General features: G+C 43.2%; 1 protein-coding gene across 2 annotated transcripts; it reads left to right on the plus strand.

Moving 5' to 3' along the window:
* Positions 1–3,876: 3,876 nt before the first annotated feature.
* LOC142562013 (uncharacterized) lies at positions 3,877–26,159 on the plus strand. 2 transcript variants are annotated; one of them, XM_075673491.1, is made up of 5 exons: positions 3,877–4,075; positions 4,146–4,232; positions 4,435–4,538; positions 17,540–17,645; positions 20,425–20,582. In XM_075673491.1, exons 1-5 carry the CDS (start codon positions 3,985–3,987, stop codon positions 20,532–20,534), a joined length of 498 nt encoding a protein of 165 aa, XP_075529606.1. In that variant the 5' UTR covers positions 3,877–3,984; the 3' UTR covers positions 20,535–20,582. The 2 variants fall into 2 exon arrangements, with proteins under 2 accessions (XP_075529606.1, XP_075529605.1); XM_075673490.1 differs by lacking the exons at positions 17,540–17,645; positions 20,425–20,582 and adding an exon at positions 25,745–26,159.
* Positions 26,160–27,036: the final 877 nt, after the last annotated feature.

A 27,036-nucleotide genomic window follows, 5' to 3' on the forward strand; every position in this document is an offset into this window, starting at 1 on the left:
CCCCAAATATTATTATTAGAACTACTACGTCAAACACTTGCCTTTGCTTCGTGTTGTCGACAAATTCGACTTCGCCCTGCCATCTGCTAGCCGCCTGGTTAGCTCAGATGGTAGAGCGGCTGCCCCGGAAAGGCGGTGGTCCCGGGTTCGAGTCCCGGACCAGGACGACTTTTTCTTCAACTGTGAGGCGTTTTCTTTCGAGGAACCCGTATGGGTTTCCTTTGTAGCAATTGCTACGAACGGGTGGATGTCCGATTTTCCGTTTATTCAGGTTCTTGGAAAGCAGCATCAGCTCCTACCAGCGAGGACGGGACAAGAAAGCGAAGCGGGACTTCCTTTGCTATATATTTTTTCTTCGTCAAGAGCAACGCCGCCTGCTCGCAGGGGCGCAGGCGAGTTCCCGCCAAAGGGCGCGGAGGCGCAAGCAAGTTGGCAACCTGCTACGCTCGGAACTGTTATCACCATTCGGGAAGAAATTAGGTAAGACGCTTGTCTGGTTGTCATTGCGGAAAAGTCATAATTAATTAGCAGTTGCTTTCGTTCCTTCCCACAGATGAAAAAACAAAACTGTATATACCTGCATGATATACGTCTGGTGCATTGCAGGTAAGAATGGATTGTGTGTGGCGCTTCACCGCATGTGGACTAGAGTAGATCTAGGGACATCAGACAAGAAGACACGTATGTGAAACCCGGCGGATAGCCCATATGTAAGTTGTTCCTCAATTTTTCTGTTGTTGCATTTTCGTAGTTTACGTGTAATACTTTGTCACCGCGGTCGCGATGTTGTGTATACCTATACATTTGTCTCGTGGCAGTCTACGTGCTATTTTGTTTGTGCAACAATGTGTTGTATTCATTTATCGCGGTGCCTGGATGTTTTTTTTTTTTCAATGGTGTTCTGAGCCAAGTCACTAAATCTATCCTTCCTGTCCTCATGTTTCCTATTGGAATGCATCATGTAACCGCGCAAAAACAAAGGACAAGGAAGGAAACACGCAGGACAGGCGCGGTTACATGATACATTCCAATATCGACCACCAACTAGCCCGCCTATCCCTGTTAAATATGTTACCTCATGTTTCCTTGGGCGGCTCTAAAGCGTAAATCATGTGGCAGAAGTTGAACACACTAATTTTCACTGAAAGTGCACAGTATATGTTCATTACATGCATGTGCAACGACAAAATAATTACTTTGTGTGCGGCTGTGTCAGGATCGGGATTTCATGCACACGACTGTGAAAAAAGTCCACTATAAATCATCTGCATGGTTCACAGAGTTATTCATTACTCTACTATTTATTTGTTCGTTTGTTTCAGTTTTTTGCGAGCACTGTAACTATCCAAGCTTCACTCTCGACGGTGACAGAGAAATGCCGGATGCTATACCGCTCAGAGCCAAGAACATGGGAACGGCTGAAAGAGCCTCCCGGGCAGTATGGGAAACTCTCACAGCAGACCAGCTCTGTCCTTTAGCTATATCATACTATTTCAGGGAACAAAGACTACTTGCAAACTGTTAACACTGCTGCACGAAAAAAAAATTAATGTATTCTATGATTGCAAAATAAATACCTAAAAAGAGAAATTGCGTTCACGTTGTCAGGATTGGGGGCTCAATCCCATCGCTCGTGATCCGTTATCAAGACTGGAATCCGGCATGAATTCGAAGGTAGCTGGCCCATGCCGTCGTCCAACTTAAACCACGCTGAGGACGTTGATGAAGGAAAGGACTGCTTCTCATCGAGAACGAGGAATACGTGTTTATTTACAGTATTTATATCAGTCTAACATGACTCTTTGAGAAAGTACATCAGTTTAACATGACTGCTTGAGAGAGAGTGTCCTGAGCAGCCGCACAACAGCGGTTTTTAAACACTCGGTCCTCCTCTGATACCCAGGTGAACGGAAACGGCTATCCAAGCACCGTAGGCGAGTTGACCAGGCACCGTAGGGGAGAACGAGGCACCGTAGGGACATTTATTCCCCGAACTGCAGCGCGTCCGCCGGCCGCCCATTGTCTGGCGTCTTGGTCGGCGCGTGGGAAGTGGTGTCAGTTGAAGTTCCCGCGGCTCAGTAACAATAGTTGGTCCGCCGAGCCCGTTCAGTTACAATGGCGACTTCGTCAAACTCGGCTCCAACGACGGAGAGTCGAGGGCGCACATATTGTTGTTCACGCACAGTCGACTTAGTCACGCCGTGGCTAGAGGTGTGCGGCGACGCTCCCGGAATGTTGCCTCCACAGTCGCAACTGGGTGGCAAAACTTGCACTGCAGCTGGCCGTTCTTAACAACGTGTTTCTTTTGTTGCGTGTTGCGTATTAAATTTACACTAACGATCGAGTACAGAGAATTAGAGGCGTTTAATTATGTTTCACTTGTGAATTACGCGCATATCGCATATATTAATTGGCAGCGCGAGTTAAACGCCTCTAATAAACTGTATATCGTTGACCTGAAAACGCAACACGGCAAAAAAAAAAAACTGATGTGTTTCTTAATATAAAACATAATAAAAAAAACTCCGCACCCGACCGATGGCCAACGGCAAACCGGTGCTTACGAAATATTGGGCCGTAGTCGGCCCGCGCGCAGTGAGCACTCGGCCACGTCGGCTACAGATGTCGGGCCTAAGTCGCTTTCCGATGGTCGACGGACGCGAGGCCTATGTCAATCCCCGATACCGGCCCTCCATCGGGCGCCGAGGTCGGGCCAACCGTTTTGCAGTCGGCCAGAGACGTCGGGCCGATATTGGACTTTCTGTTGCTTGGGTTCAGAGGCAAAGTTCTGACTGGTGCTGCAGAAGTGGCGGAGCGCGGTACTGCTGAACTTAGCGTCACGAGTTGGCGGCTGGACGTAATTATATTTATTCAATCGTGTTTTTTTTTTTACTAATTGTAACAACGCGTCATTATTTCGCGTTATTGGGGGCGCTTCCAGGACACCAAAGCGGCAACGGGGACACCAAAGCTAGAACCCGAACTGGTCCGTGGGTTGGCGCTCGTCGAGGCCTGCGCGTGCCAGGGGGTGTTCGCTTAAAAAAATTGGCTGACCGCGGCCTCAACCCACGGCCGCCCTGCTTCCAGCTTTGTTCCCCCCGCTACCCGTTGGGTGCCCTGGAGATCCAGCGCCGCCTGCTTTATCGCAACCTCCGGTGCTCTCCTGAGGACTCCGTTTGCCGGTTACATGAGTCCTCCTGGAGCAGTGCTTGTAAAAAATCCACTCTATCGTCGCCAATAAAAAAGCGACCCCTGTCTTATACCAATCAGAACCTTGCCCCTTCATGCATAGCGATCACCAAATGGGGCGTCCGTGCCCACTGCCTGACCGCGCGGGCAGCCACCGGCGGAACTCCCGCACTCCGCAACGCCGGCATGGCATGCCTAGGGGACAAACGCATACAACAGGCGCTGAGAAACTTCCTCCGTAGTGCCTAGGCAGAGTCAAGGAGCAAAAGCCCCCAGATTTTCTCTTGCGCCCGCTTTTACTCGCACCTGCGCACAAACGACTGGCGATCCCTCAAATTAATGTCTCGTCACACCACCAATACAAAGCAATCGCTTTTTAGATGCTTTTTTTATTTTAATCTACATCTTCAAAAAACGTGGTTTTAGTTTCCCGCCATTTTTTTGTGCGAGTGCACTTTGTTTTCTCGTTTAGCACCACGTAGCCTAAAGTGTCACTCAAGGTCCTGAAGTGAACAAGTAAGCGCACTTAACTTGCCCGCTTGACAGGGGTATTGAATCCAAAGCGCTTCATTTTATAGGGCGTGGATTTAGATATCATTCATTTATTTTTGCTTTAATCAGTGTGTCGCTGCCGCTGAAGTCACAATAAATTATCATGATCATCATCATCATCATAGCAATCGCTGCCCCGCCATCTTTAAAAGCTTTACTGGGGGTATGGTGCTGATACGGTGATATCGGTGACATTTATCAGTCGTCGCTGTCAGCTGATGGTCACATTGCAATTTGGATGTTATGTCGAAAGCTTGGGAGTTTAATTGCCCAAAATATTTTGATTTTGAACTTGGAGATGAAGAGAATGCCCCTTCAGCGGAAGAATACTTTGGTTAGTGCCTCACTCTCATTGCACACATTTTGCGTTTTCACTTAACATTTGTTGTGCTGGCTTCGTGCAGAGAGTCACAAGGATTCGCCATTGCGGCGGCGACAAGCACTACGAACTGTGGATACAACGCATTTGAAGCCTGTGAAGCCCACGACAAGTACGTGCATTTTCTGGTTTCCTAGTCGTCAGTACGTAACACAGCGTTACAATGGTCAAAGAAGTAAACGAATTTTACTGCTTGCTTCGTTTATAAGCTCTTGCTTTACTGCAGGCAATCCTTTTATAATGTCTATACGTAAACAACTGTTGTCATTAATTGCGCCTGTAACCCTAATCGCTCTTCTTTTTATTTTTTTCAGCGCCATTCGAAAACGGCCATAAGAAATTGCCTGCACCTACAACTAAATGTCTAGAGAAAGCAAGGTGTAAGGGCAAGTGTAGCAAGCCTGCAACATCGGTTCATGTGAGCACCTGGGGTCACCTATTATTCTTACTTGGCTGGGTGAAAATTAATCATGCTGTTAGTATTCTTGTAAGCTGGGCTAGTTCGTACTCTGACATTATGAAACATAGTTGCAGTGCTAAGGAAGACTAAGACATATGCACGAAACGGAAAGGATGGGGGCTTCTTTTAACTTACGACATGTACCCGAGAGGGTGGGATTTGCCATAGTTCATAATGGAAACGTAGCATGAAGTTATTTTTTTTCCTGTTAAGCTATTGATCAGTACTACCTATATTTAAATAATAGTGATTATAAGTTATTTTTCTTTTGCTTTCTTGAAAAGTGCGCATGCCAATTTTGACGAAGATGCTATATTAGGAAACTAATGATATCTAGTGTTAATAATGAGGAAAAGGTGTTTAACATGAGTCTCAATGACACAGTCGTGCACAATCTTGCACACTTCCTTTCGGGCTTGACCAAGGGTACTTGCACCAAAAGATAAGATATTAATAACTGGAATAGGAAGGCGTATACACAATAGGGGCTGCTCTAAGTAGGTCCTTCTTTCGGAATTATATTTTCGGCAATAGCGGAAGTGGTCCAGTGATTATACCCACATGACTCACAAAGTTTCGATGGTGCGAACCCACACCTACTCATGTACCGATTTAATTGCGGTATTCGACATCATAATAGGGTAATTGAAACTTCGCATTGCCAAGAGGGACACGACCAGACATTCTAGGGGAACTCTAAATGTCCGTAATCCGATGCAGCAAGAAGGGGCTCATTTTTTCTACCTAGGACTTGCTGTCTTCCAAATCTTGTCACTGCCAGCAGAGTAAGGTTGGGTATAATGAAACCTACTGGCCCACCAAGGGCTGCCTTGGCCAAGCTGTCTGCAATCTCATTAACTGCTAGTCCACAGTGTCCAGGTATCCACAAAAACAGAATTTCTTTAGCATGAGGTGGAATGAAAAAGCGTAGTGACTGGCGTAGTAGTGAATTATTTGTGCTTTCTAGTGATGTAAGAACTGAAAGGCAGTCTGCGAGCAATATTATGTGTGACACATTGTTTGGAATTTTGTATATGGCCAAGTATATATGGGTGCTGGTCCTGTGCGTATTGTGATCTTTGCCTTCCTTTGTGCACTAACCATGCTTTGTAACAAAATTGATCAGTTTCCATCTTTCGTTAGCAATTGCTTTGTACGTTGATGTGTTTATATTGCTTTGGAAGATTTATTCATAATGTCTGTGTTTATCCCCTTTGGTCTTTTTAGCACTGTTATGTGAATTCTGTATCAATGCAATGACTTCTAGCGTACTTTCTTGGCTTTTTGTTCTTCAGACCTTTCTCAGTGTTTAATTCTTTTTGTCTGTGTATATATGGTGGCACGGTCGGTGGTACGATGGTGCTTCAAACTGCCATGTCCACTCTCGTTAGAAGTGTATGCAAGAATCAGTTGAATATGCATGATACCAACAAGCTTTTGTTGGGAATTTAAGTTATCCAGAGAGTGCCCACTAGCTTTTAAACTAACAAGTGTTTTACGCCATCCACAAGTATATGCATGCAAGAGCAGTGCTGACAACTTGAATTGTTTGATTTAGTAGTGATTTTGCTAAAAGTCCGCTACAGTCATACCATGACAAAGGCTACTAGCAACTTTTAGATTTAGTTCGGAAAGTGACATTTTCCTTACTGTCCCTTCATTTTCTCATGTATGTAATTGTATATGACCAAAGGTATCAGCCTCCCAAAACATACCATACTACATGCACTTAGAATACTTGTGAAAACCACCAATGAAGCTCTTGATGGAACACATTATGTCAGAAATAGTGAAGTTCATTCTTACTAATACCTTTTGCACATTCATGCAAATTGCTTCTATATTACAGAGACCGTTATATTTTCAGTTCTTGGGCTGCTGTCTTAAAGGCTGGACCATTATCCTTGAAATTCTCTTGTGGTACTCGTCACTGCTCACTTTGTGTACTTGAGCAGTACCAAGACCCATTATAGAACTTTTCCACTGCAGATTGTTTTGAAACATTTCATGCTAACAGAATAATAAAAATGTTTTCGCATAAGTGAGCACAAGGTTGGTGCTATCCAAGAGCTCCTGATGAAATAAATTTTAATGAAATTTTCAGGCTATGTTAGTGATATTTGTTTTCTTGAGGACCATTTATGATGTTTGAGAACTGTCTTTTTGGCAGCAGAATAACAAGGGTAGTTTCAACATGTTTGTGTAGGTTGTAGGACATTTGTGTCCTTGCTCAGATGTGTCTGTATGTCAGTCCACTGATTTACTGTTTTTTTTTTTTTCATTGGCTACTTTCTGAGGTCACATTCATAGCACCTAATATATATTAAATGCTTGAATAGTGCTCTGCCTTCAAGTTTTGCATTAACCTAAAGGAAAACCACCTATTGATACAAATTGGCACTAGAAATTTCTAGTGATTATGCGCTACCACTGGTATGAGTTTTTTAAAGAGAAGCTTTCTTTGCTGCTTCCTTCGACTTTCCCACTGCTGCTGCTACTGTGGGCTGCTGTCGCACACGCTGCGTGACCGTCGGGGAGGGGGGGGGGGGGAGGGGTCCAGAGCGTGTATATAGATGACAGTGCGAGTAAGAGAGAAAAGGCGACAGGAGAAACTTGTCTTCAGCCCATCATGTCGAATGTGCACAATGCCCTCTGGAGCTTTCTGGCCTTCGCCACATTAGCCACTTGACAGCTGTAATTATCGGTGACTCCCCTCAGAAGCATTGCAGAAACTGCAGTGCTTCCCTTTCTACTGATGTGCGAGGCCAGAGGGGACGCAGATAGAACTGTAGAGAGAAGGAGAGTGAGGAGAAGCAGTTCCCATATAAGAAAGGTAGAGGGGAGGTGACGTGAGAAGGCAAGAAAACCCCACTACTATATGACAGCAGTTGCGGGGGAACAGGATAAGCTTAAGTTAGAGGTATGGTACAGTATGGTTGCTTCTATTTCTGAAAAATAAATGCCATACAAATATGTCAAGCGGGCAACTTACGCAGGGCAACTTACCCAGGAGGCACTACGAAAGCGGTCGACCGTCATATCAACACTTCTGTGGCTGCCGCATTAGCTTTGCGGCTATGACATTGCTAGAGGTCGTGGATTTGATCCCAATCGTGGCAGCTGTATTTCAACGGGGGCAAAATAGAAAACGCATGCGCACTTAGATTCTGGGACGTGTTAAAGAACATCACAGTGTCAAAATTTATCTGGAGTCCACCACTACAGCTTGCCTCATAATCCGAGTGTGGTTTTGGAACGTACAGCCCCATAATCTAATTCAAGTTTAATACTTCTGCCACAATGTGATGTGCCATGTGAGGAAATGACAATGCTCAATCCTCTCAGAAGTTATAAAATATGGCACACAATAACGCCTCAAGCAAAGACTTCTCCCTGTGTGTTCTGTGTACTACGCAGACAAACAGCAGTGGTGCATGCAAGGTAACGTTTAATATCAACTGACCACTCTCGTGTTAGCCTAAACGTTGAAGAAATTAAGCTTTAGCCATCAACATCACTGCTAATTATCATCAATCAAAGCATCCAGCACGAAAAGCTTCGCTTACATCGATTCCCACAGTGTGTGAGATCTGCATATTTTTTTAGTCTATACAAATTTTTGGGACACACAGAAAAGTACCAAAGGTGCATCACAGCACACTAGATGCCCATCATATCTCTCAGCACAAGGGATTGTAATGCCAATGTGTGATAATGCTGACAGAAGACAGCTTATGTCAGCCATATCTTGTTTCTGCTGTTGGTCACAGTTCTGGGCGATTTTCTTCTACTTTACACTGTCAGTAAACCACTTGTTTTTGAGCTTTTCAGTGTTACCTTCCTCATTAATGTCTTTATACTCCTTGGGCTGGCCTCATTCTTTCTTGACACCATTGTTGGTAATCATTGCTTTCTTACTGATAAATTTCTCTTTTTCTTATATGCTGACACCTTCGCAGTCTTTTGCTGCTATGTCCAGAACTTCAACCATTCTTTGGTTATGGTCATTCTCAACTCATTCCATGTCACTCCACACAGCCACCTCAGCATGCTTGCTTACATGCTTGCATCACCTATATGTTGAACATCTTCGTTCAAAACACTTCACTTCCATGCAGCATTGGAGTTGTACCAATGACTTGCAAACCTGTCTCATGAGCTTGGCTGGCATCTTCTTGTTTCATGTACCTCCTGAAATATCCTTCCAAGTCTTCAATCCTGCCTATATTTTGCTTGTTACCTCTCTCTACACACTGCCTTCACCCACTGATAGAACAGGGCAATTAAACTGAGTTGTTCTCTTGATCATCATCTCATCACATTTGAAGTTGGTGCTTAAGTCGCATGTCATGTTGCAGGCCATGTACTTCTTTTTATTCTGCTCCTCCAACATCTTTTCTGTAGTTCTTTCATCCTGTACTACAACCTTGTTTCAATACTTTCGTTCAGTGCTGCATAGAGAACAAAGTAACCTGCATAGAAAATGTTCCAAAGTGTCTTCTGTAGCACATTACATGAGGGCGCCCATCACTTGCGTTAAACAGGAAAGGACTTAATGACCAACTTTGCTGTAGCCCACTGTCCCCTCAAAGCTTACACTTTTTCTTAGGCTGCTGCAGTGCTTTGTTGCTTCCAGGCACATTTGGTGCCAGGAAGCAACAAAGCAACATTTAAAATACACTCTTATCTCTGGGCTACTCCAGGCTTCGTGGCTTTGGCGTTATCAAGCACATTCTACAGATCAATCCATGGGCTCAATGCGTAGTTCCTTCTGCTGTGTTTCTCTATATGATCTTCTCCAATCGGATGTCTCACACTGAAAGTTGCATCTGGAACACTACAGCATATTTTCCAGGCAAGAATCCAAACTGATAGGGTCTGACATTTATCTCCTCTTACAGCCTTCGACCCATCACCCATTGAAAAATCATGTTGTCAGGCACAACCTTGATCCCTCTGTAGTCCTTGCAGTCCAGAACCTTGACATTCTCCTCAGAATAGGGACAAATAAGATTTCAATTTATTCATTTGTATTCTGCTATTCTTTTGGAAATCTTCATCATGAAGTCCCATGATATGATAATCCCCTTTTAAAATTTTACTGCTCCCACTAGTATTATGTCTTGTTTGCTTGCACATAAATTAGTGATACTTACTACAGAGATTGGCTAAGCAGCCAGCAGTAAAGAGGCAGCGGGGGAGGGGGGGGGGGTTTGACTCATGGGTTCTTGCGTTAGTCATCCATCAGCGCAGTGGCTCAGTAGCTATGTAATTTTACTGTTGAGCACAAGGTTGCTTGTTCAATTCCTAACCACTGCCGATGCTTTCCAATGGGGGGAGGGATGCAAAAACACTCATGCACTATGCCTTAGGGACACATTAAAGAACGTTAAGTGGTTGAAAATAATCCAGAACGCACCACTATGGTGTCTCGCGTAGCCAGCCTGCAAGTTGCTTTGTAATAATTAATTATGCAATTGAATTAAATTGTTTCATGGTTTATCCTCTTCACTACTTCCCCAACTTCACCCCCTAATGATTTCTTGCAAAAAAGCCTTGCATTAGGCAATCCGCCTTCGTGGTATTTATACCTGTTTGCTATATTAAGCAGTTCTGCATAATATTCCTGCTTCCTCTTCTGGCCTTTGTTGTTTCTTCAGCTTTTAGCAATCAAATTTTTCTTTTCCCCTTCATTTCTTCTAAGATCATTCACTTTTTCGTATGCAGTTGCTTTTGCCTCTGCCACTTTTCTCTTTCTATCCTGCTACTTTAGTTCAAAAACTTTTTTTTCAGATGCGTGCTTCCGCATCAGTTCCTTGAATCTGACTTTGCTTGGGCTGCTGTTTGTACATCTTCATCCTATTGCCAAGTTTACTTGTTTGCGCACAGCAAATCTTGCTGAAAATTTCTCTTGAGATTTGCTTTCCTGCATTTTATATAATAGCTTGTGCATATTCTTTCCACACTTTTCACATAATCTTTGAACTTTTTATTTTAACAAAAACAGCTTTTTTGAATCTACGATGGCACTCTTAGGCCTTATCTGCCCCTTGTGTCCAAAAACATCATCATTTGAATCTATGCATTGGCTCATGTCTTAGAGATTGAAGCATTTGATTCTCTCCCTTCTCAATGGTGAGTTATGCTAATATTTAATCTTTGTGCGGCTAAATATGGGGTCACAGTGACACTTCTTGCAATGCATGGCCAGGTGTGACCCTACTCCGTTCTTGACACTGAGCACATGCTCCTGAAAGAGTGCTCGCACATTGGCTTGTTTGCCCTATGTGGGCGCTACCACACGAACAAGGAATGCAGAAAACAACACCTGTGCTGTATCTAATGTATGGCTTCCTTCGTGCGACCTGGCACTCTTGCCTGATCGCAGTAGAGGACTTCTTAGCCTTTGGTACGGCTGGGCAAATCTGGGTAAGTTTCTGTGACGCACTAAAACACACTCTTGCACCAAAACACCTCGCAACAGTCTAGAAGCCATGTTAAAGTTTGTGCTCATAAGGCATGACAACTGCATTGTTCAGTACAACATTCATTTGGGCTAGATGGTGCATACTTGAATTACGATAGATGATAAAAGATAGATGAAGTTGGCGCTTGTCCTGTGTCGTTCTCCCCACTTGTGATCGTCTTCGTTGGCGCTGTTCCTTCGTAATACAACTGCATTGCCCTTCTTAGCATCCACAGTGTCATCCTAAGGAGTTTATCTTGGCTGGTATAACATCACGGAGGGCTAATGGCAGATTAGGAATAAAAACAGATCGGAATAGTTTTATGTTATACCAGCCCTTATCACATGCTCTAGTCATAAACACTTCTGTATATCTAGCTTCTTTGAGTCTTAGGAGCCAATTACTAAGGCTAGCGCATATCTTCTAGAGGCACAACTTGAATATAGAAGACTGAATACAGTAAACAGAAATATACAATTTTTTACAAGTTTAGAAAGCCCAGGCCTGAAGCTTTAAAAAAAAAATAGAATTGTGGGGTTTTCAAGATCATGATATGATCATGAGTTAGTGGGGGACTTCGGATTAATTTTGACCACCTGGGGTTCTTTAACGTGCACCAAATGTGTGGCCCACCAGTGTTTTTGCATTCCGCCCCCACTGAAATGCAGCCGCCATAGCCAGGATTTGATCCCGCACAACACCTAAGCAGGCACACAACACCAACACCGCACAGCACCAAGATCAAAGCCACTATGGTGGGTAGACCTGAAGCTGAGCAGGTGCTTTACAGGTCTTGCAGTATTGCCAACATGCATGGGGTTTTGCAAGCAACTTCATGTTGAAAAACTGCATCTCTTTTTGCTTTGAAAATTCGAACGTTCAACCCAGTCTCGATGTGCACTCCTTTAAAACATTCAAAACGTCAAGTTGCCTTCTGTGTACTACACTCAGGGAATGAAATGCATCAATTCAGGGCTAACAGCATGTGTGCCTTTGTTTCTGCTGGTTCTAGTTTGGGTGACATCAGCGTAATTTTGGCTTTTACGCTTAGATCAGAGTTCTTACCACCTTTAGTGACTAGATGCGTAGTGACACGACATTGCGCTGTCGAGTATTTGTCCTTATGCGGTGTTCCACTTAAAGTTTCCCTGTGGTGTTTCATTCCATGAGTAAAGTACATCACACCTTGTCACTAAAACAAGAAAATCATTCACATATCTAATGATCTTCACCACAAGGGCACTGATATTGCACTTGATTTCCTTCTCCACATATGCCATATACAGAAAAACCTCATTGATATGTTCCTGTTTACGTATTCCCGACTCTTATGCTCTGAAACGTCGGTCCCTTTTTGTGTATCTGCCCCGCAAAAATTTTTATCGGATGTCAAGTTTTCCCTGATCATGCATTCTTTTTACATGGTCCCCTAAGAAACGTAAAAATGGGGTTGTACCATAGATATTGTTAAAGGGCCCCCGAAAAGGTTTGGACAAATTTTGTAGGCGCGTAGGGTTCAGCTTAAGTAGAACATTCGCACTACAATTTAAGTGAAGCGTTACGTATTAAAGGAGCTACAAGCGATTACAAGTTACCCTCCTCCCTAGCCATGCTTTTCCTTAACGCGTTTGCCGAGCGAACAGGGCTAAGCTCCGCCTTCACTGGTTCTGCGTCGCGAAGCGTCGTCACATCATCCACTTCCGGTTATTTTGGAGCCCGCCCCCGCCCACACGAAACCTCTCCGCTAGCCACTTAGTCGTCGATCACCAGCGAGAGCTATCCAAGCAGCGTGCATTGCAGTCGTTCTGTTGATGGTCATTCGCGTCATGGACCCAGAGCTTGAGGATCAGTTGCACCGGATGAGAAAGGAGATGGCTTTTGACCCATATAGCGACATACCTTTTCGCAATCCGCTCTACGCTGACGACGGCAGCAGCGATTCACCACCGCCAGACTCACCGAATTTCCATGACGGCCCCGACGACGACACCGATCACCGGTAAGCGTAAATACAAAAATTGACTTTCTCTATTCGATACGTGTCTGTCTTCTCGGAGCTGCTGTTTAGCTTGTAACAGGAAAAACAAAAAAAAAAACATTCAAGTTGTACGGTGTGCTTTTTTTTTTATTACTCAAAAGGTGCAGCGCAACTGAGACAGACAAAAAGAAACACAAAACCACATTTTTTATTATTTTTGCATTCAAGTTCAATCGTGCTTTAACCGATTTTGTAGGGACGCCCTCTAGTTTATTTCGCGATGAATGTGTGGTATATATATAACGACCACCTCTGATAATTCATCATGATGCAGGTGCGATTGCCGGCTTTGCGAGCATGTGCCAACAGCCCTTGAGCAAGTGTGTTGCCGTGACGTGCTACAAGTGGTTGCAGAAAGTCCGGAGGATTGCATCACGCAACATGAAGAGTTCAGGAGCGTCTATCTTAGCCCCGCAGTACTAGGAGCATTGTATTAGGAGCTCTCGTCAAAGACGGAGCACGTTGTAATGCAAGACGACACTTGCTGTGTGGCGGAAGTTCGACAAAAACACTTTACCTTATTCAGCCCATTCTTATTCCCCAGCCCAGCCCATTCTTATTCTTCTGGTTATTTCAGTCTCATGATCCGGATCCGTGGTCACTACCTGCCCTAAGTAGATGTATTCCCTTACCACTTCCAGTGCCTCGCTACCTATCGTAAACTGCTGTTCTCTTCCGAGACTGTTAAACATTACTTTAGTTTTCTGCAGATTAATTTTCAGACCCACCCTTCTGCTTTGCCTCTCCAGCTCAGTGAGCATGCTTTGCAATTGGTCCCCTGAGTTACTAAGCAAGGCAATATCATCAGCGAATCGCAAGTTACTAAGGTATTCTCCATTAACTCTTATCCCCAATTCTTCCCACTCCAGGTCTCTGAATACCTCCTGTAAACATGCTGTGAATAGCATTGGAGGGATTGTATCTCCCTGCCTGACGCCTTTCTTTATTGGGATATTTTTGCTTTCCTTATGGAGGACTACGGTGGCTGTGGAGACACTATAGATATCTTTCAGTATTTTTACATATGGCTCGTCTACACCCTGATTCCGTAATGCCTCCATGACTGCTGAGGTTTCGACAGAATCAAACACTTTCTCGTAAAGCTATATATAATGGTTGGTTATATTCCGCACATTTCTGTATCACCTGATTGATAGTGTGAATATGGTCTATTGTTTAGTAGCCTTTACGGAATCCTGTCTGGTCCTTTGCTTGACAGAAGTCTAAGGTGTTCCTGATTCTATTTGCGATGACCTTAGTAAATAGTTTGTAGGCAACTGACAGTAAGCTGATCGGTCTATAGTTTTTCAAGTCTTTGGTGTCCCCTTTCTTATGGATTAGGATTATGTTAGCGTTCTTCCAAGATTCCGGTACGCTCAAGGTCATGAGGCATTGTGTATACAGGGTGGCCAGTTCTTCTAGAACAATGTGCCCACCATCCTCAACAAATCTGCTGTTACCTGATCCTCCCCAGTTGCCTTCCCCCTTTGCATAGCTCCCAAGGCGTTCTTTACTTCTTCCAACGTTACTTGTGGGATGTCAAATTCCTCTAGACTATTCTCTCTCACATTATCTTCGTGGGTGCCACTGGTACTATATAAATCTCTATAGAACTCTTCAGCCACTTGAACTATCTCATCCATATTAGTAATGACAGTGCCGGCTTTTCTCTTAACGCATACATCTGATTCTTGCCTATTCCTAGTTTCTTCTTCACTGCTTTTAGGCTTCCTTCGTTCCTGAGAGCATGTTCAATTCTATCCATATTATATTTCCTTATGTCAGCTGTCTTACGCTTGTTGATTAACTTAAAAAGTTCTGCCAGTTCTAGCTGTATGGTTAGAGGCTTTCATACATTGGCATTTCTTGATTAGATCTTTAGTCTCCTGCGATAGCTTACTGGTATCCCTTCTAACGGAGTTACCACCGACTTCTATTGCACACTCCTTAATGATGCCCATAAGATTGTCGTTCCTTGCTTCAACACTAAGGTCCTCTTCCTGAATTAAAGCCGAATACCTGTTCTGTAGCTTGATCCGGAATTCCTCTACTTTCCCCCTTACTGCTAACTCATTGATTAGCTTCTTATGTACCAGTTTCTTCCATTCCCTCCTCAAGTCTAGGCTAATTTGAGTTCTTACCATCCTATGGTCACTGCAGTGCACCTTGCCGAGCACGTCCACATCTTGTATGATGCCAGAGTTAGCGCAGAGTATGAAGGCTATTTCATTTCTAGTCTCACCATTTGGGCTCCTCCACGTCCACTTTCGGCTATCTCGCTTGCGGAAGAAGGTGTTTGTTATCCGCATATTATTCTGTTCTGCAAACTATTTTAATAATTCTCCCCTGCTATTCCTAGAGCCTATGCCATATTCCCCCACTGACTTGTCTCCAGCTTGCTTCATGCCTACCTTGGCATTGAAGTCGCCCATCAGTATAGTGTATTTTGTTTTGACTTTACCCATCGCCGATTCCACGTCTTCATAGAAGCTTTAGACTTCCTGGTCATCGTGACTGGATGTAGGGGCGTTGACCTGTACGACCTTCAATTTGTACCTCTTAAGTTTCACGACAAGCCCTGCCACTCTCTCGTTAATGCTATAGAATTCCTGTATGTTACCAGATATATCCTTATTAATCAGGAATCCGACTTCTAGTTCTCGTCTCTCTGCTAAGTCCCGGTAGCACAGAACGTGCTCGCTTTTTAGCACTGTATATGCTTCTTTTGTCCTGCTAACTTCACTGAGACCTATTATATCCCATTTACTGCCCTCTAATTCCTCCAATAACACTGCTAGATTCGCCTCACTAGATAACGTTCTAACGTTAAACATTGCCAGGTTCAGATTGGTTAGGTCAGATTGGTTAATATGGTTAGGGGCAGCTTAATATTCCGCTGAGCAGTGTTCTGCGCTCGGCAGCTATGTGCATCTTTAAAACCTTTTAATAAATTACACGCCTTACGCGGAGCACTTAGATGCATCAATTAATGATAAGAAGGGCCTACTCTAACGACTCAGCATGTTTGTAGAAAATTGTCAAAATTGTTTCAGGGTCCCTTTAAGGACAGGGAGGGGCTACGTTAGAGCTTATGCACACTCCTGGCTTTGACAATTACATACCACCATGCCGGCCCATACAAGCTGAACATACATAAAAAAAGATAATCTCAACAGGAAGAAGGCGTGCTGTTGAACGCTGCTTCATCATTCTCTTGGCTTATGCACTCCTTCATACACTGCATTAACTTGTTATGTGGCAATGATAAATATATATTGCCCACGTCGACTCTGAAACCTGTGCACCTCCCTGAAGAATGTCACCAAAGCCTCTGAATTATGAATGGCATACAGGCCTGCACAGTACAAGGACAATTGTTTCTGCAGCCAAGTTTCAGCTTTGTGCTGCCAAGTGTCTGCCTCGGATACTAGTGCCCTAAATGAGCAATAGTATCGGCACTTGTGTTGTGTCCTTTTCCTCGTCCCAGTGTTTCTCGCACTGTTTTGTTCTTTAGCATGAATCTACAATTTATTTTTGTAGACTGTATGGTATCTACAACTGCGAACACTCGATACACAGTTACTGAAGCTGTGGGCAGAGTAATGCCAGGCTGAGCTTCAGGCTAATCGTAACTCCTTGGATTACAGTGCTTGCGCCTCGGTAACTGCATTACAGCACATGCAAGACGGTTGTTTCCATGTCTTTCGGCTTATTTCTTTGACGTAGACAGTCTGCAACATTGAGTGGATGCTGGCCACTCATCTGCCAGGACATCATAAGTTTTATCCCTTTCTAATCAGATTTAGATAGAACTCTGGCACAAGGAATGGTGCTGCATGTCTCGGCCTAGAGCCACCTCATGCCTACCATGGTTTTTACAGGCATAGTCAAGCCATACAACAACATCCAGCATGAGTACAATTTTGAGCAGTATTTACTCTGAGAACTTCTCCATCAAGCCTCCTCACCCCACCCCCTAGCAAGCAGCAAGGTTGCGTGCCCCGCTGCCAAGCAGATGGAGGTGTGAAAGCTGGGTGTTTGCCCCTCCCTGGCTTGGGGCAAACGTCTGCACCTGTTGAAAAAATGATCCCCCTTATCCATGGGAAGCTCCTCAAGGCTGCACTTCCTGATGAAGGCATGGCATCGTCACATTCTGTGTTCTTCATGCAGCGGGGAGAGGTCTCGGTAATTTCTTTAGGGGCTTATGTGTTTCCTTCGTCTTTCTTTCATTCTTTTAGCAGGTCCATTATCTGCATATTTACACATTATTTGAACTACTTTAGCTGGGGCTCACACATTCGGCAGTAAATGTTCCCTATTGGCCAGCCCTACCAATGCTATTTTGGTGTTAGTAAGCATTACTTACATTTTTGGAGTGCTTGAGCATGATCTGCACAAAAGCCTGCAGCTCACTTACTCTGTGATGAAATATTCTGTTGTTTGTGCCTATGCAGAATGTTTGCGACAGGACAGTACCAAGCAAAGCTAAACCTACTATGGCAGAATTCATCCACAACTACTTCTTCAAAACCCCCGCTCGTCTTCGCTCAAAAATGTCTGGTGAGTCTTTTGAACCAGAATCACCTTAGTCATAGTATAGTAGGTGATCCAACTCTCACACAGGACTGTTTTAACCTTAAAAACACACAAAAAAAGTTGGGTGAATGCACCTTCACAAGCTGTTGATAACTGAAAGTATGAAAGACCTGGCTTTGGTCGCCATGTTCAACACCATTGCGATTTTGACTAGAAATATTGTGGCTGCAAAAAGATTAAATTTTGAAAGACATGCACTATATTCTTCTGCTAGTAAGGGATTTCATCAATATTCATCACAATAGAAATGCAGATATCCAAAAATTTTTGCGAATTAGAATGAAAGATTTGTTTCTTCTGATATTCACACAAAAAGATAGTTACAAAACTCTTGTTACTCTTGAATGTGTGATTCATATATCTTGGAAACTTTATGAATGAATAGTGTGGAAATAATGCATTCATTCTTGCCATATTGAAGAGCAGCGGATGCTGCTGTGAAGCACTGTTTTATTACTCACCTTTGTGGTCCTAACTGTTGTGAAAATCAATGTGTGAAAGTAGAGCTGTATGATAACAATGTGGCATCATGCTCTGCTTTCTTGCTTTACAATTTGTCCTGTTTCTAATGGCATGTCAGTCAGTATTTTTGGTGTTTGAAAGCTTCAGGCATTCTTCAAGCAGCCCAAGAATTCATTGCTTCACCTTGATATGTACTAACTTGTTTGCCTTATATGAAAGCTTTGCATTTCTGTAGCATTGATTTACATGGTCTTGGCAAGTCTTGTCATGAAAGCCCAAGGAAAAATGTTTTTCATTAAATTGCATTTTCTACCAATGAAGTATGTAAAAAAGGAGTTGTAGCTCATGAACTGTGAATGAGGAATTAAAATTGTTTACCAGTAAAGAATGGCTACATTGCATTCTAAAGGTACAAAAAACTCAACCTAGCTAGCTTGAAGAACTCCATTTGGGGCAAAATAGCTCAAATACTAGAAAATACTTCTAAATCTGTCATCTCGCTCTGATATATGAGCACTGAGGTTTCGATGCAAAATGAAAAAAAAAAATGGAAGTTTAGCTTTCATTTTCCCTGGTAATAATGAACTTTTTTTCCATTAAATGAATGAAAACAGTTCTTAACCAAGACTACCAGTCTAAACTTATTTAAAGGCTCTTTAATGTTCATTGAAGTTATGGCCCATTTAAATCTCTACCAGCAAAATAGATGGGTCACGTCCTGGGCCTGCCTGAAATTGGATTTAGCCAGGTTCACTCTTACTCATAAATTCAGATGAACTTATATACTCAGGCTTGCGGAGGCCTTCCGGAACTCTGTGTGCCTACCTGGACTCGCTTGAGCTTCCAGGCTCATGACTCGCCTTAGGCTCAGAATCTGACTTACCAGCATATTTGGAGTCGGGTCAAGTGGTGCCACAAGGGGGGAAGGACAGAATTGAGAGACTTCAATTGCCGTGTTATAGTGACAACATGTACACATATTTCTTGAAGATATTGTGTATACATGTGTATCCTGGAGAGCAAGAAAATGCTCACACTGCACCCTGGGTGCCACCCTTCATCTTCCTTCTATTCCATCTTCTCACGCAGTGTAGCCCACTGTTATAACCAGTCTTTAGCTTGTGCCCCTCTTCGTCTGTCACATTTCTGTGTGTAATAACATATACAAGAAATACCTTTAGTGCACATGGTACCACAATGGCGCTCAGGCTCACTGGAACCGAAACAGATTTGGTTCAAATGAGTACCCTACTTTGGACTCAACCTCACTTACACAAGGCATACAGTGCTCTTTCTCAGTCTCAACTTGAGTTGCTGCTAAGGCTATTTTGTGAACTTTTAGAGGAAAATAGTTGCCACATAGCAGACAAGGACAAAAATCGGACATACACAGTGCTAAATCACATTATTATTAACTTGTCGCAGGTTATCTCCCACTTATTCCATCATTCTTAAATGCTATGCCCCTTCTGCCCTCATACTTTTATGAGAGTTTGTGTCTTGAGCTGCTGACCTATGGTTGCAGGACTGTTTGCAAAAGACACCAACGCAAATGTCAAAATATGAAATAATGTGCAGTAAAATGCTACTCTTAGGTCAGCAGCTTTTTTTTCCGTGGCAAAGAAGTGCATAGCCTCATTGGTTTGGCCACTTAACTTTAAAGAAGGTTCAGAGTGCCTTTGTCAGGTCGCATAATGAGCTTTCCTGCTTAAAGGCCAGAGTGTAGCAACAATAAATAAGTTGCTAGAAAGCACCACTGTTCTGTAGCTCTAGAATTCACATGTACTTCATTCTATTATGTTCAATTTCATTAAAATTGAGCTTGCTGTTCAATGGGTTGAATGAGCTTATGTGGAGTGGAAGCAGCATTGGTACTTGCATGTGCAGGTGTCACTTCTATGTAACATAGTTAAACAGTTTCTTCTATGAGAGTATCTTCATTATGCACCCTCACTGCCATGCTATCAGCAGTCCTGATAAACAGGCAGAGCACACATACCTCTTAAGGCTGCCGTTTGTGATAAGAGTTACCAAGGCCCAGACAGGGGACATGTCTGACTGGTGGGTGTACAAAACTAGTTTTGGTCTTTATATCTGCACAATTAGGGCTTTTTTATATTGGGTGTGTACATGCACAAGGTCTCATGTGCAGTGAAAATAGAACACTGCGACACTTCAGCGTGTTAAGGTGTAAAATTGCAGTGCTTCACTAACATTTGTACAGAAGGCTGGCATTGCATGTGCCTAGTCCTTACTTATTTTTTATTTACTACACGTGCAGCCACAACCAAGGCTCGGCATCCCATGAAGACAACAGTACCAGTCTCGCCGAAGCTGAGGACTATGTTGCGAGCAAAGCAGCGAGCAGCTGCCAAGAAGACTAAAGTTTAATTTTGTGACTGCCATGCTTTAGAAATTAAATTTTGGTCAGCAATGTTACTGTAATAGTCTGTTCCAACAAGGTGGTATCACCTGCCATCTTATGCACATACAGGGCTCTTGACTTGCGCCTGTGCAGCTGAATAAATGGTATACAATCGGGCAGTGACATCTTTGTACAAGCTTTGTTCAGAAACTTGATTAGCAGGAGCTGTACTTTGTAAGGATTCTTTTCATCCGATTGCATTCATTTCTTATCATTTGTCCTACCGAGTGGCTGATCCTGGCAATAATGGAGGCATGGCTTTATGTAAGATAGTGATAAAGGGGAAAAATAAACGAGAAACTTTTAAAAAAGATATGACCCCAGACACACATTTCAAGTGAGAGAACAGAAATAATGTGAAAATTGTTTTAGCAGTGACAACTTACAGCTTTGAATTAATTCAAAGCTGTAAGTTGTCACTGCTAAAACAATATTCCACCTGCCATCAACAACATACATTTTCACATTATTTCTGTTCTCTCACTTGAAATCCATATGCAGAAACAGTGAAATACTATGCTATACAGAAAGCAGCACATTAGGAAGGTAAGTTTTGAAGTTTAACAGATCCAGTTGTTGCCAGAAAGCTGAACAATTACTGCATAAATACTGCTTGCACTTATATTGCAAGTATCTGTACAACAAATCTTAGTCTATAAAATTGGTCTTGCCCATTACTTATAAAAGGCAGTTGTTGCACCAGTATGATAGTTATCTAGCATGCACAGAAAGCCTGGGAGTTAGAAGCGATTCAGTACGCTATCAATACACAACAAGTGAGGTGACTCATAGTGGGTGGCAGCTGCTAGTGACAGATAAGACTAAGCATTTAAGTGTCCCACAGTGCGGGCTCCAGACACAGCAAAACGAACTCGACGAGCCCAATATTTTCCAGGCTACAGTGCTGACTTGAACAGCAGCGTCGTTACAAAGGTATGCATATCTAGACTTGTGGAATGATGTCATTATTCATTTTGGACGGCATCCTTTGCCAAGTTGTTGCTTAACAATGTCTAGCTGTGCATATAACAAAAAATAGCGTGCCTTTTTTTACGAAAATGGTTCATGGCTATAAACACTTAATGCCCTGTAAACAGCTTGTTTCTTCATCTTTCTGCTACATTGCAGTTATAACACATTGACCTGAAGAGAAAAAAAAGTCTGCACTTGCAGGATCTCGTAAAAACCTTATATCATTTACCGAATTGCATACTTTACTGTTTTTTTTTTTTTAACATTTAGCAGCTATTCAGGGGAGAACTTTATTTCAACTACAGTAAAACCTCGTTAATACGTACGAACTTAAAAGTTACTAACAGTTAAATCGCAGTTGCGCCGAATCCCCGACCCAGTTGTAGACCCCAGTGTATTGGGTCTACTGACATAGTGTCGCGTCGTATCCGGTTAGTGTGTAGTTAACTGCGATTCCGGCTTCGCGCGAATGCGGTAATGCACGGCGGCGTGGTCGCGACCTCAGCTAGGAATAAAACCACCGACAGGCTGCCAGTATGACTTTGCTCTATCTGGTTGGCAGCAGTTATGGCGCAGTGCAGCGCCGTGGAGCCTACTGCACACTTTTAATATGCGGTAACCCAAATGCTTCGCCATTCTCTGGCGCCAATTTGAGCGGGCCCGCTTCCTGTGCGCGTCGCTTAAATTTCATCAACGACACCACGGCGGCCGCCTTTCGATGGGGGGCGAAATGCGAAAACACCCGTGTGCTTAGATTTAGGTGCACGTTAAAGAACCCCAGGTGGTCGAAATTTCCGGAGTCCTCTACTACGGCGTGCCTCTGGCTATGGTGTTGGGCTGCTGAGCACGAGGTCGCGGGATCGAATCCCGGCCACGGCGGCCGCATTTCGATGGGGGCGAAATGCGAAAACACCCGTGTGCTTAGATTTAGGCGCACGTTAAAGAACCCCAGGTGGTCAAAATTTCCGGAGTCCTCCACTACGGCGTGCCTCATAATCAGAAAGTGGTTTTGGCACGTAAAAACCCAAATATTATATTACTACGGCGTGCCTCATAATCAGAAAGTGGTTCTGGCACGTAAAACCCCATAATATATGATTTCATCAACGACGGCAGCCCGCCGCGTTGCGTCGGGTACGCGTCGCACCTGTGGTCACGAGCGAGGCAGCCACGTAGAAAGCTCGTTGCACAGACGCAGAATATAGGAGCAGAATGTTGTACGAATGCGCAATAATGCGCGCACACGGATCGGCAAAAGCCGGACCGCTTTGTCGCTGTGCTCAATGCCATTTAAAGTTTCGAAATGCTGCCTGGTATCGCCTTTACGCTATCGCATGGTACGTCGTGCGAGGAAATTTTAATCGCTTTATAATAAAAAGAAAGGAAAAAAAAAAACTCGTAGTACATATTTTCGATAACATTTACGGTGGATCGTATTTAGTTGATGGTCACGGCGGCTTGCGTAAGACGTGAATTTGTACTTCGCGGTTAGTTTGTATAGGTGTTCTGTGGTACTACCGTTTAGTGCGCAGTTAATCCCGCGTTTCCGTCAGGTACGTATTAACGAGATTTCGCTGCTCCTAGACCAAGTGCTGGGCTCTTGCTGAATGTGCGATCATTATGACTCGCCAGACGCGTACTCCGATAGATATTGTGGCGAGTTTCGCTGCTGAGCTCGAGGTCGGTGGTTCAATCCCGGCCGCGGCGGCCGCATTCCGATGGAGACGGAATGCAAGAACGCTAGCGTACCGTGCAGGGTGCACGTTACAGAACCCCTGGGGGCCAAAATTAATTTGGAGTCCCCGGTTACGGCATGCCTCGTAATCAAATCGTGGTTTTGGCACATACAACTACAAAAATTTAATTTTATGCACTATGAATCGCAGCCTGTCGCGTAGCTAGAAACTTTTTTTTTTTTGGGGGGGGGGGGGGCATATACCTGGTGTGCACCCGCCCCTCTGGCCATACGTACGCACCTGATGGCAGCATAACGTCTGTCGGTGCAGAAGTGATGCTAACGTATAATAGTTGAATAAGTATATATTTTACACTTCAGTTACGGCTTCTTAAATTATTGAACTTAGTGCAATGACCGAGTTCAACAATTTTACTGTTGTAAGGAATAACAACACGACAATCTAACTAAAAAAGGTTAAAATGTGCACTGCTGTTGTATCAGACGTGGAAATGTATGCATGCAGGTCATAAGCACAGAGGAAAGCAAAGTGGTCCACCATTCCTTGTCATGACTCCACCCAATGGAAATCAATGGAAATCAATGGAAATCAAAGCACTTAAGTATTTGTAACCTCATGTTAGATGCCAAGCTTCCAGCAACCAATGCTACTCAGCAGAACCAGATGGATTGTGAGAAATATGGCACATGTTTGGAAATTCTGTGTAGCACTTCTTGATACAAGTTAGCACAACTGGTTAAAACACTGCTGGTGCTGGCACTACCATTACATACTGCGCGAGCAGATCCTCCCCACTGTCCAAGAATTTACAATTCTTGCAACTACCGGGTGGTCACAGGACCCAATATTCCAGCCGAGGTGCAAGTGAAGACTTCACGAAGTATTGTATCTCTTTGTGCCTACTCAAAACATGATTTATGCTGGCAGACACTTGGTCCCTCTTCCTCGCATTTGCTGTGAACCCGGACTGCAACGGACCTTTTTCATAATTGTAAAGCTTTCCCACAAGGCAGTCTACCAGGCTAATGCCGCTGTATTAATTTCTTTGATTCAGCAGGTGCAGGCACAGTTTGCTTGTCTTTCGATATGGAAAATATACCGGGTGTTTCATGTAACTGGAACCAAACTATAAAAATATAGTCGCATATACGTTAGACAAATGAGACCAACAGCGTATTGCTTGTAGACGTCTTGAGTTATTCAAACTATTATAAGTGATGCTTAATTATGCAAAATTTTAAATATTTGTTTTAGGGCATAAGTTGTATTTGAAAAGTTATAGTGCGTGCTCAGAAACGCCAAATAAATTTGTTTCCGTGATGTAAACTTTTACATGGTTCCCTTTCCTGAGCTCTTAGGAAAGCAAGTAATATATGAAAAATAAAGTTATGTCACTGGGCGCTTGCATGTCTGGATAACAGTGCTCTCAATCGTGTTTCAAAAGAATGAAGCCTGCATGCCAATTGCAAAATAAAAAGTGAGCAGCCACATCTAGCATACATCTCCACGATCATGAAGATCGAAATATGCCTTGGTTATAAATGATAAGCAATAGGCCGCCACTGAATGTGGGTGCAAACACACTTGGCTGTTTCTGACAGGCACGTGGGCTTCGTTTATTTGAAACATGATTAACAGCTCTGAAATACAGATGCGCAAGCATGCAGTGATGTCATTTTTTAAAAAATATTTTGCAGGCTTTCTCTAGAGCCTGGAAAAAAGAACCACATACAAGATTGTGCCATGGATGCAACTTTATTTCATGTTTCTGAGCAGGCTCTACAACTTTTCAAATAGTAATTCTGTCCTACAGTGAATATTTAAAATTTTGCATAAATAAATGTAACTAATTATCTAATTGGACTTCAAAATATAGTCAGAGTAACTCAAGACTATGAAAAATATACGGTTGGTCTCATTCGTCTAATGTGTGCCACTTTATTTTTAAAGTTTGGTTTAGTTACATGAAACACAGAAACACCTGGTAGACATGGCTCGGACAAGTCTGGGTAACACTCTTTATTTAAACTATGGCCAGTGTCACTATATATTAGTTGGGCAAATGTGCAATGCATGAAAGTGATTTTTCAAATTGGGAAAAGGTTGTATTAAGTTAAAGGCAGCATTTGATGACATGCTTATACACGTGGCATTTGATATAACTCATTTGGAGTTGCTTAGATATGAAGAAAAAAAATTTTTTTTGCTGTAGTAACTAGACGAGCCCCTCAAAACACCAAAAATTTCCCGCATTGTCCACAGTTGTGGAGGGCACTGGCTTAGTATTTTCTGGTGTTTTAGAAGCTTTAACATTGCAGTAAAAAATGTGAAGTGCTGCTGTTCAAAAATTTTAAAAAATACTGCTCGACATTTTCTCAAAAGCGCTTGGTTACTAGATGGTGCTTAAAGACTAGACATTTCTACATACTTTGCATAACAGAAGAGGTACCACAGCAGCGCACTGTAAAACAAATAATAGAACTAACCTGCACTCACAACTGTTGCAGGTAGCCATGGGAGCAGGAAGTGGAGGCAACTTCTTGTGGTCAATTTTCTGGCTTATAGTGCTCATTATCCTATCTGTTCCTGTGGCTGGGATCTGTGCCTTCCTGTACATCATTGTGTCGATCTTCACACCTTGCATTGCGCCACTCAAGTCCCTCGAAGACCTGCTCCACAAGGGAGTCAATTTTCCACATACATGCTCCCAGAATATGGTGCATGGAAGTTCATTATGACTGTGCTGTTTCAAGATGAAGATTTCTTCAAAAAATGTTGCTTAGATCACAAACATGCAAGAGTGCTCACTAGCAAATGTACTGTGTTCCTTTTTTTTATTATTATGCGGGCAGTGTTGTGACAACTGCAGTCGCTTGTAAGATAACTTCAATAAATGTCGCTGAAGAATTCAGCAAAATTCCACTTCAGAATGACACAGCAGCTACGAGAAACAAGATGCTCTGGATACCTTGTTTATCGTGGCTTTTCTCAGTTCGGGACAGCGATTGCCGTAATGTACAATGAAAGATTAGCATTGCAGACCTGGGCAGCTGCAACAGCAATAATACACATGTATGATGGGGTGCTGGTGAGTCCTTAGCCCTCTTATGAAAGGACGAAGGTGCGGGTGCAATGAAAAATAACTTGCTATTTTGCCATGGAGGTTAGCACATTACAATGCTCCTATCCATTGAGATCTGCAAAGAAATTCATGTCCTGGCAGAAAGCCCTGCATCTGTAGCTGCAATAGTATGCTCAGTTGTTGAAATTTTATCCTTCATTACTTCAATTCAGCAAGAGGCTATGGTAAAATGGGTCTAGGTCTAATAAATAGGTAGGATGCTTGAGCACTCTTTGCTTAAAGGCCAACTGCAATGAAATTTTGGACCTAGTCTCAGATTTTTTATGTTTGAAATGAGAGTGAATGCATTGGTAAAAGCTCTCCAAAATAGATGTTTCTGATACTGAAACTGGAAAAAAATGCTGCCATTACCGCTTGCTCGATACCATGATACAACCCAGCATGCTGAGAACCATTACAGCTGCTTGGCATGACCTCAGATTAGGTGGCGCCCTTAAAATTTCTAAGGCCATGGCTTGGGAATTGTGTCGTATCCTCTAACCACCAGCTACATGTGCCGTCCGTTTAGGTGCTATGTTAATAAGAATAGATAATTAACTGCCCTGTAGCTTTGCCAAGGTTGCTTCAATCAAGTATCAACAAGACAAGTACGAAAGCTGCATGACTATAACTATTTATCTAGACATGGCTAACAGTGGTAATGTCTACTCAAAATTG

Source organism: Dermacentor variabilis, chromosome 1 (assembly GCF_050947875.1).
Source record: "Dermacentor variabilis isolate Ectoservices chromosome 1, ASM5094787v1, whole genome shotgun sequence".
NCBI lineage: Eukaryota > Metazoa > Arthropoda > Arachnida > Ixodida > Ixodidae > Dermacentor > Dermacentor variabilis.

Coding starts and splice junctions, on each gene's coding strand:
- LOC142562013 (XM_075673490.1), top strand. CDS start 3,985: ATGTCGAAAGCTTGGGAGTTTAATTGCCCAAAATATTTTGATTTTGAA. Junction 4,233..4,434: donor GCCTGTGAAGCCCACGACAA/GTACGTGCATTT, acceptor TATTTTTTTCAG/CGCCATTCGAAAACGGCCAT. Junction 4,539..25,744: donor AGCCTGCAACATCGGTTCAT/GTGAGCACCTGG, acceptor CAACTGTTGCAG/GTAGCCATGGGAGCAGGAAG.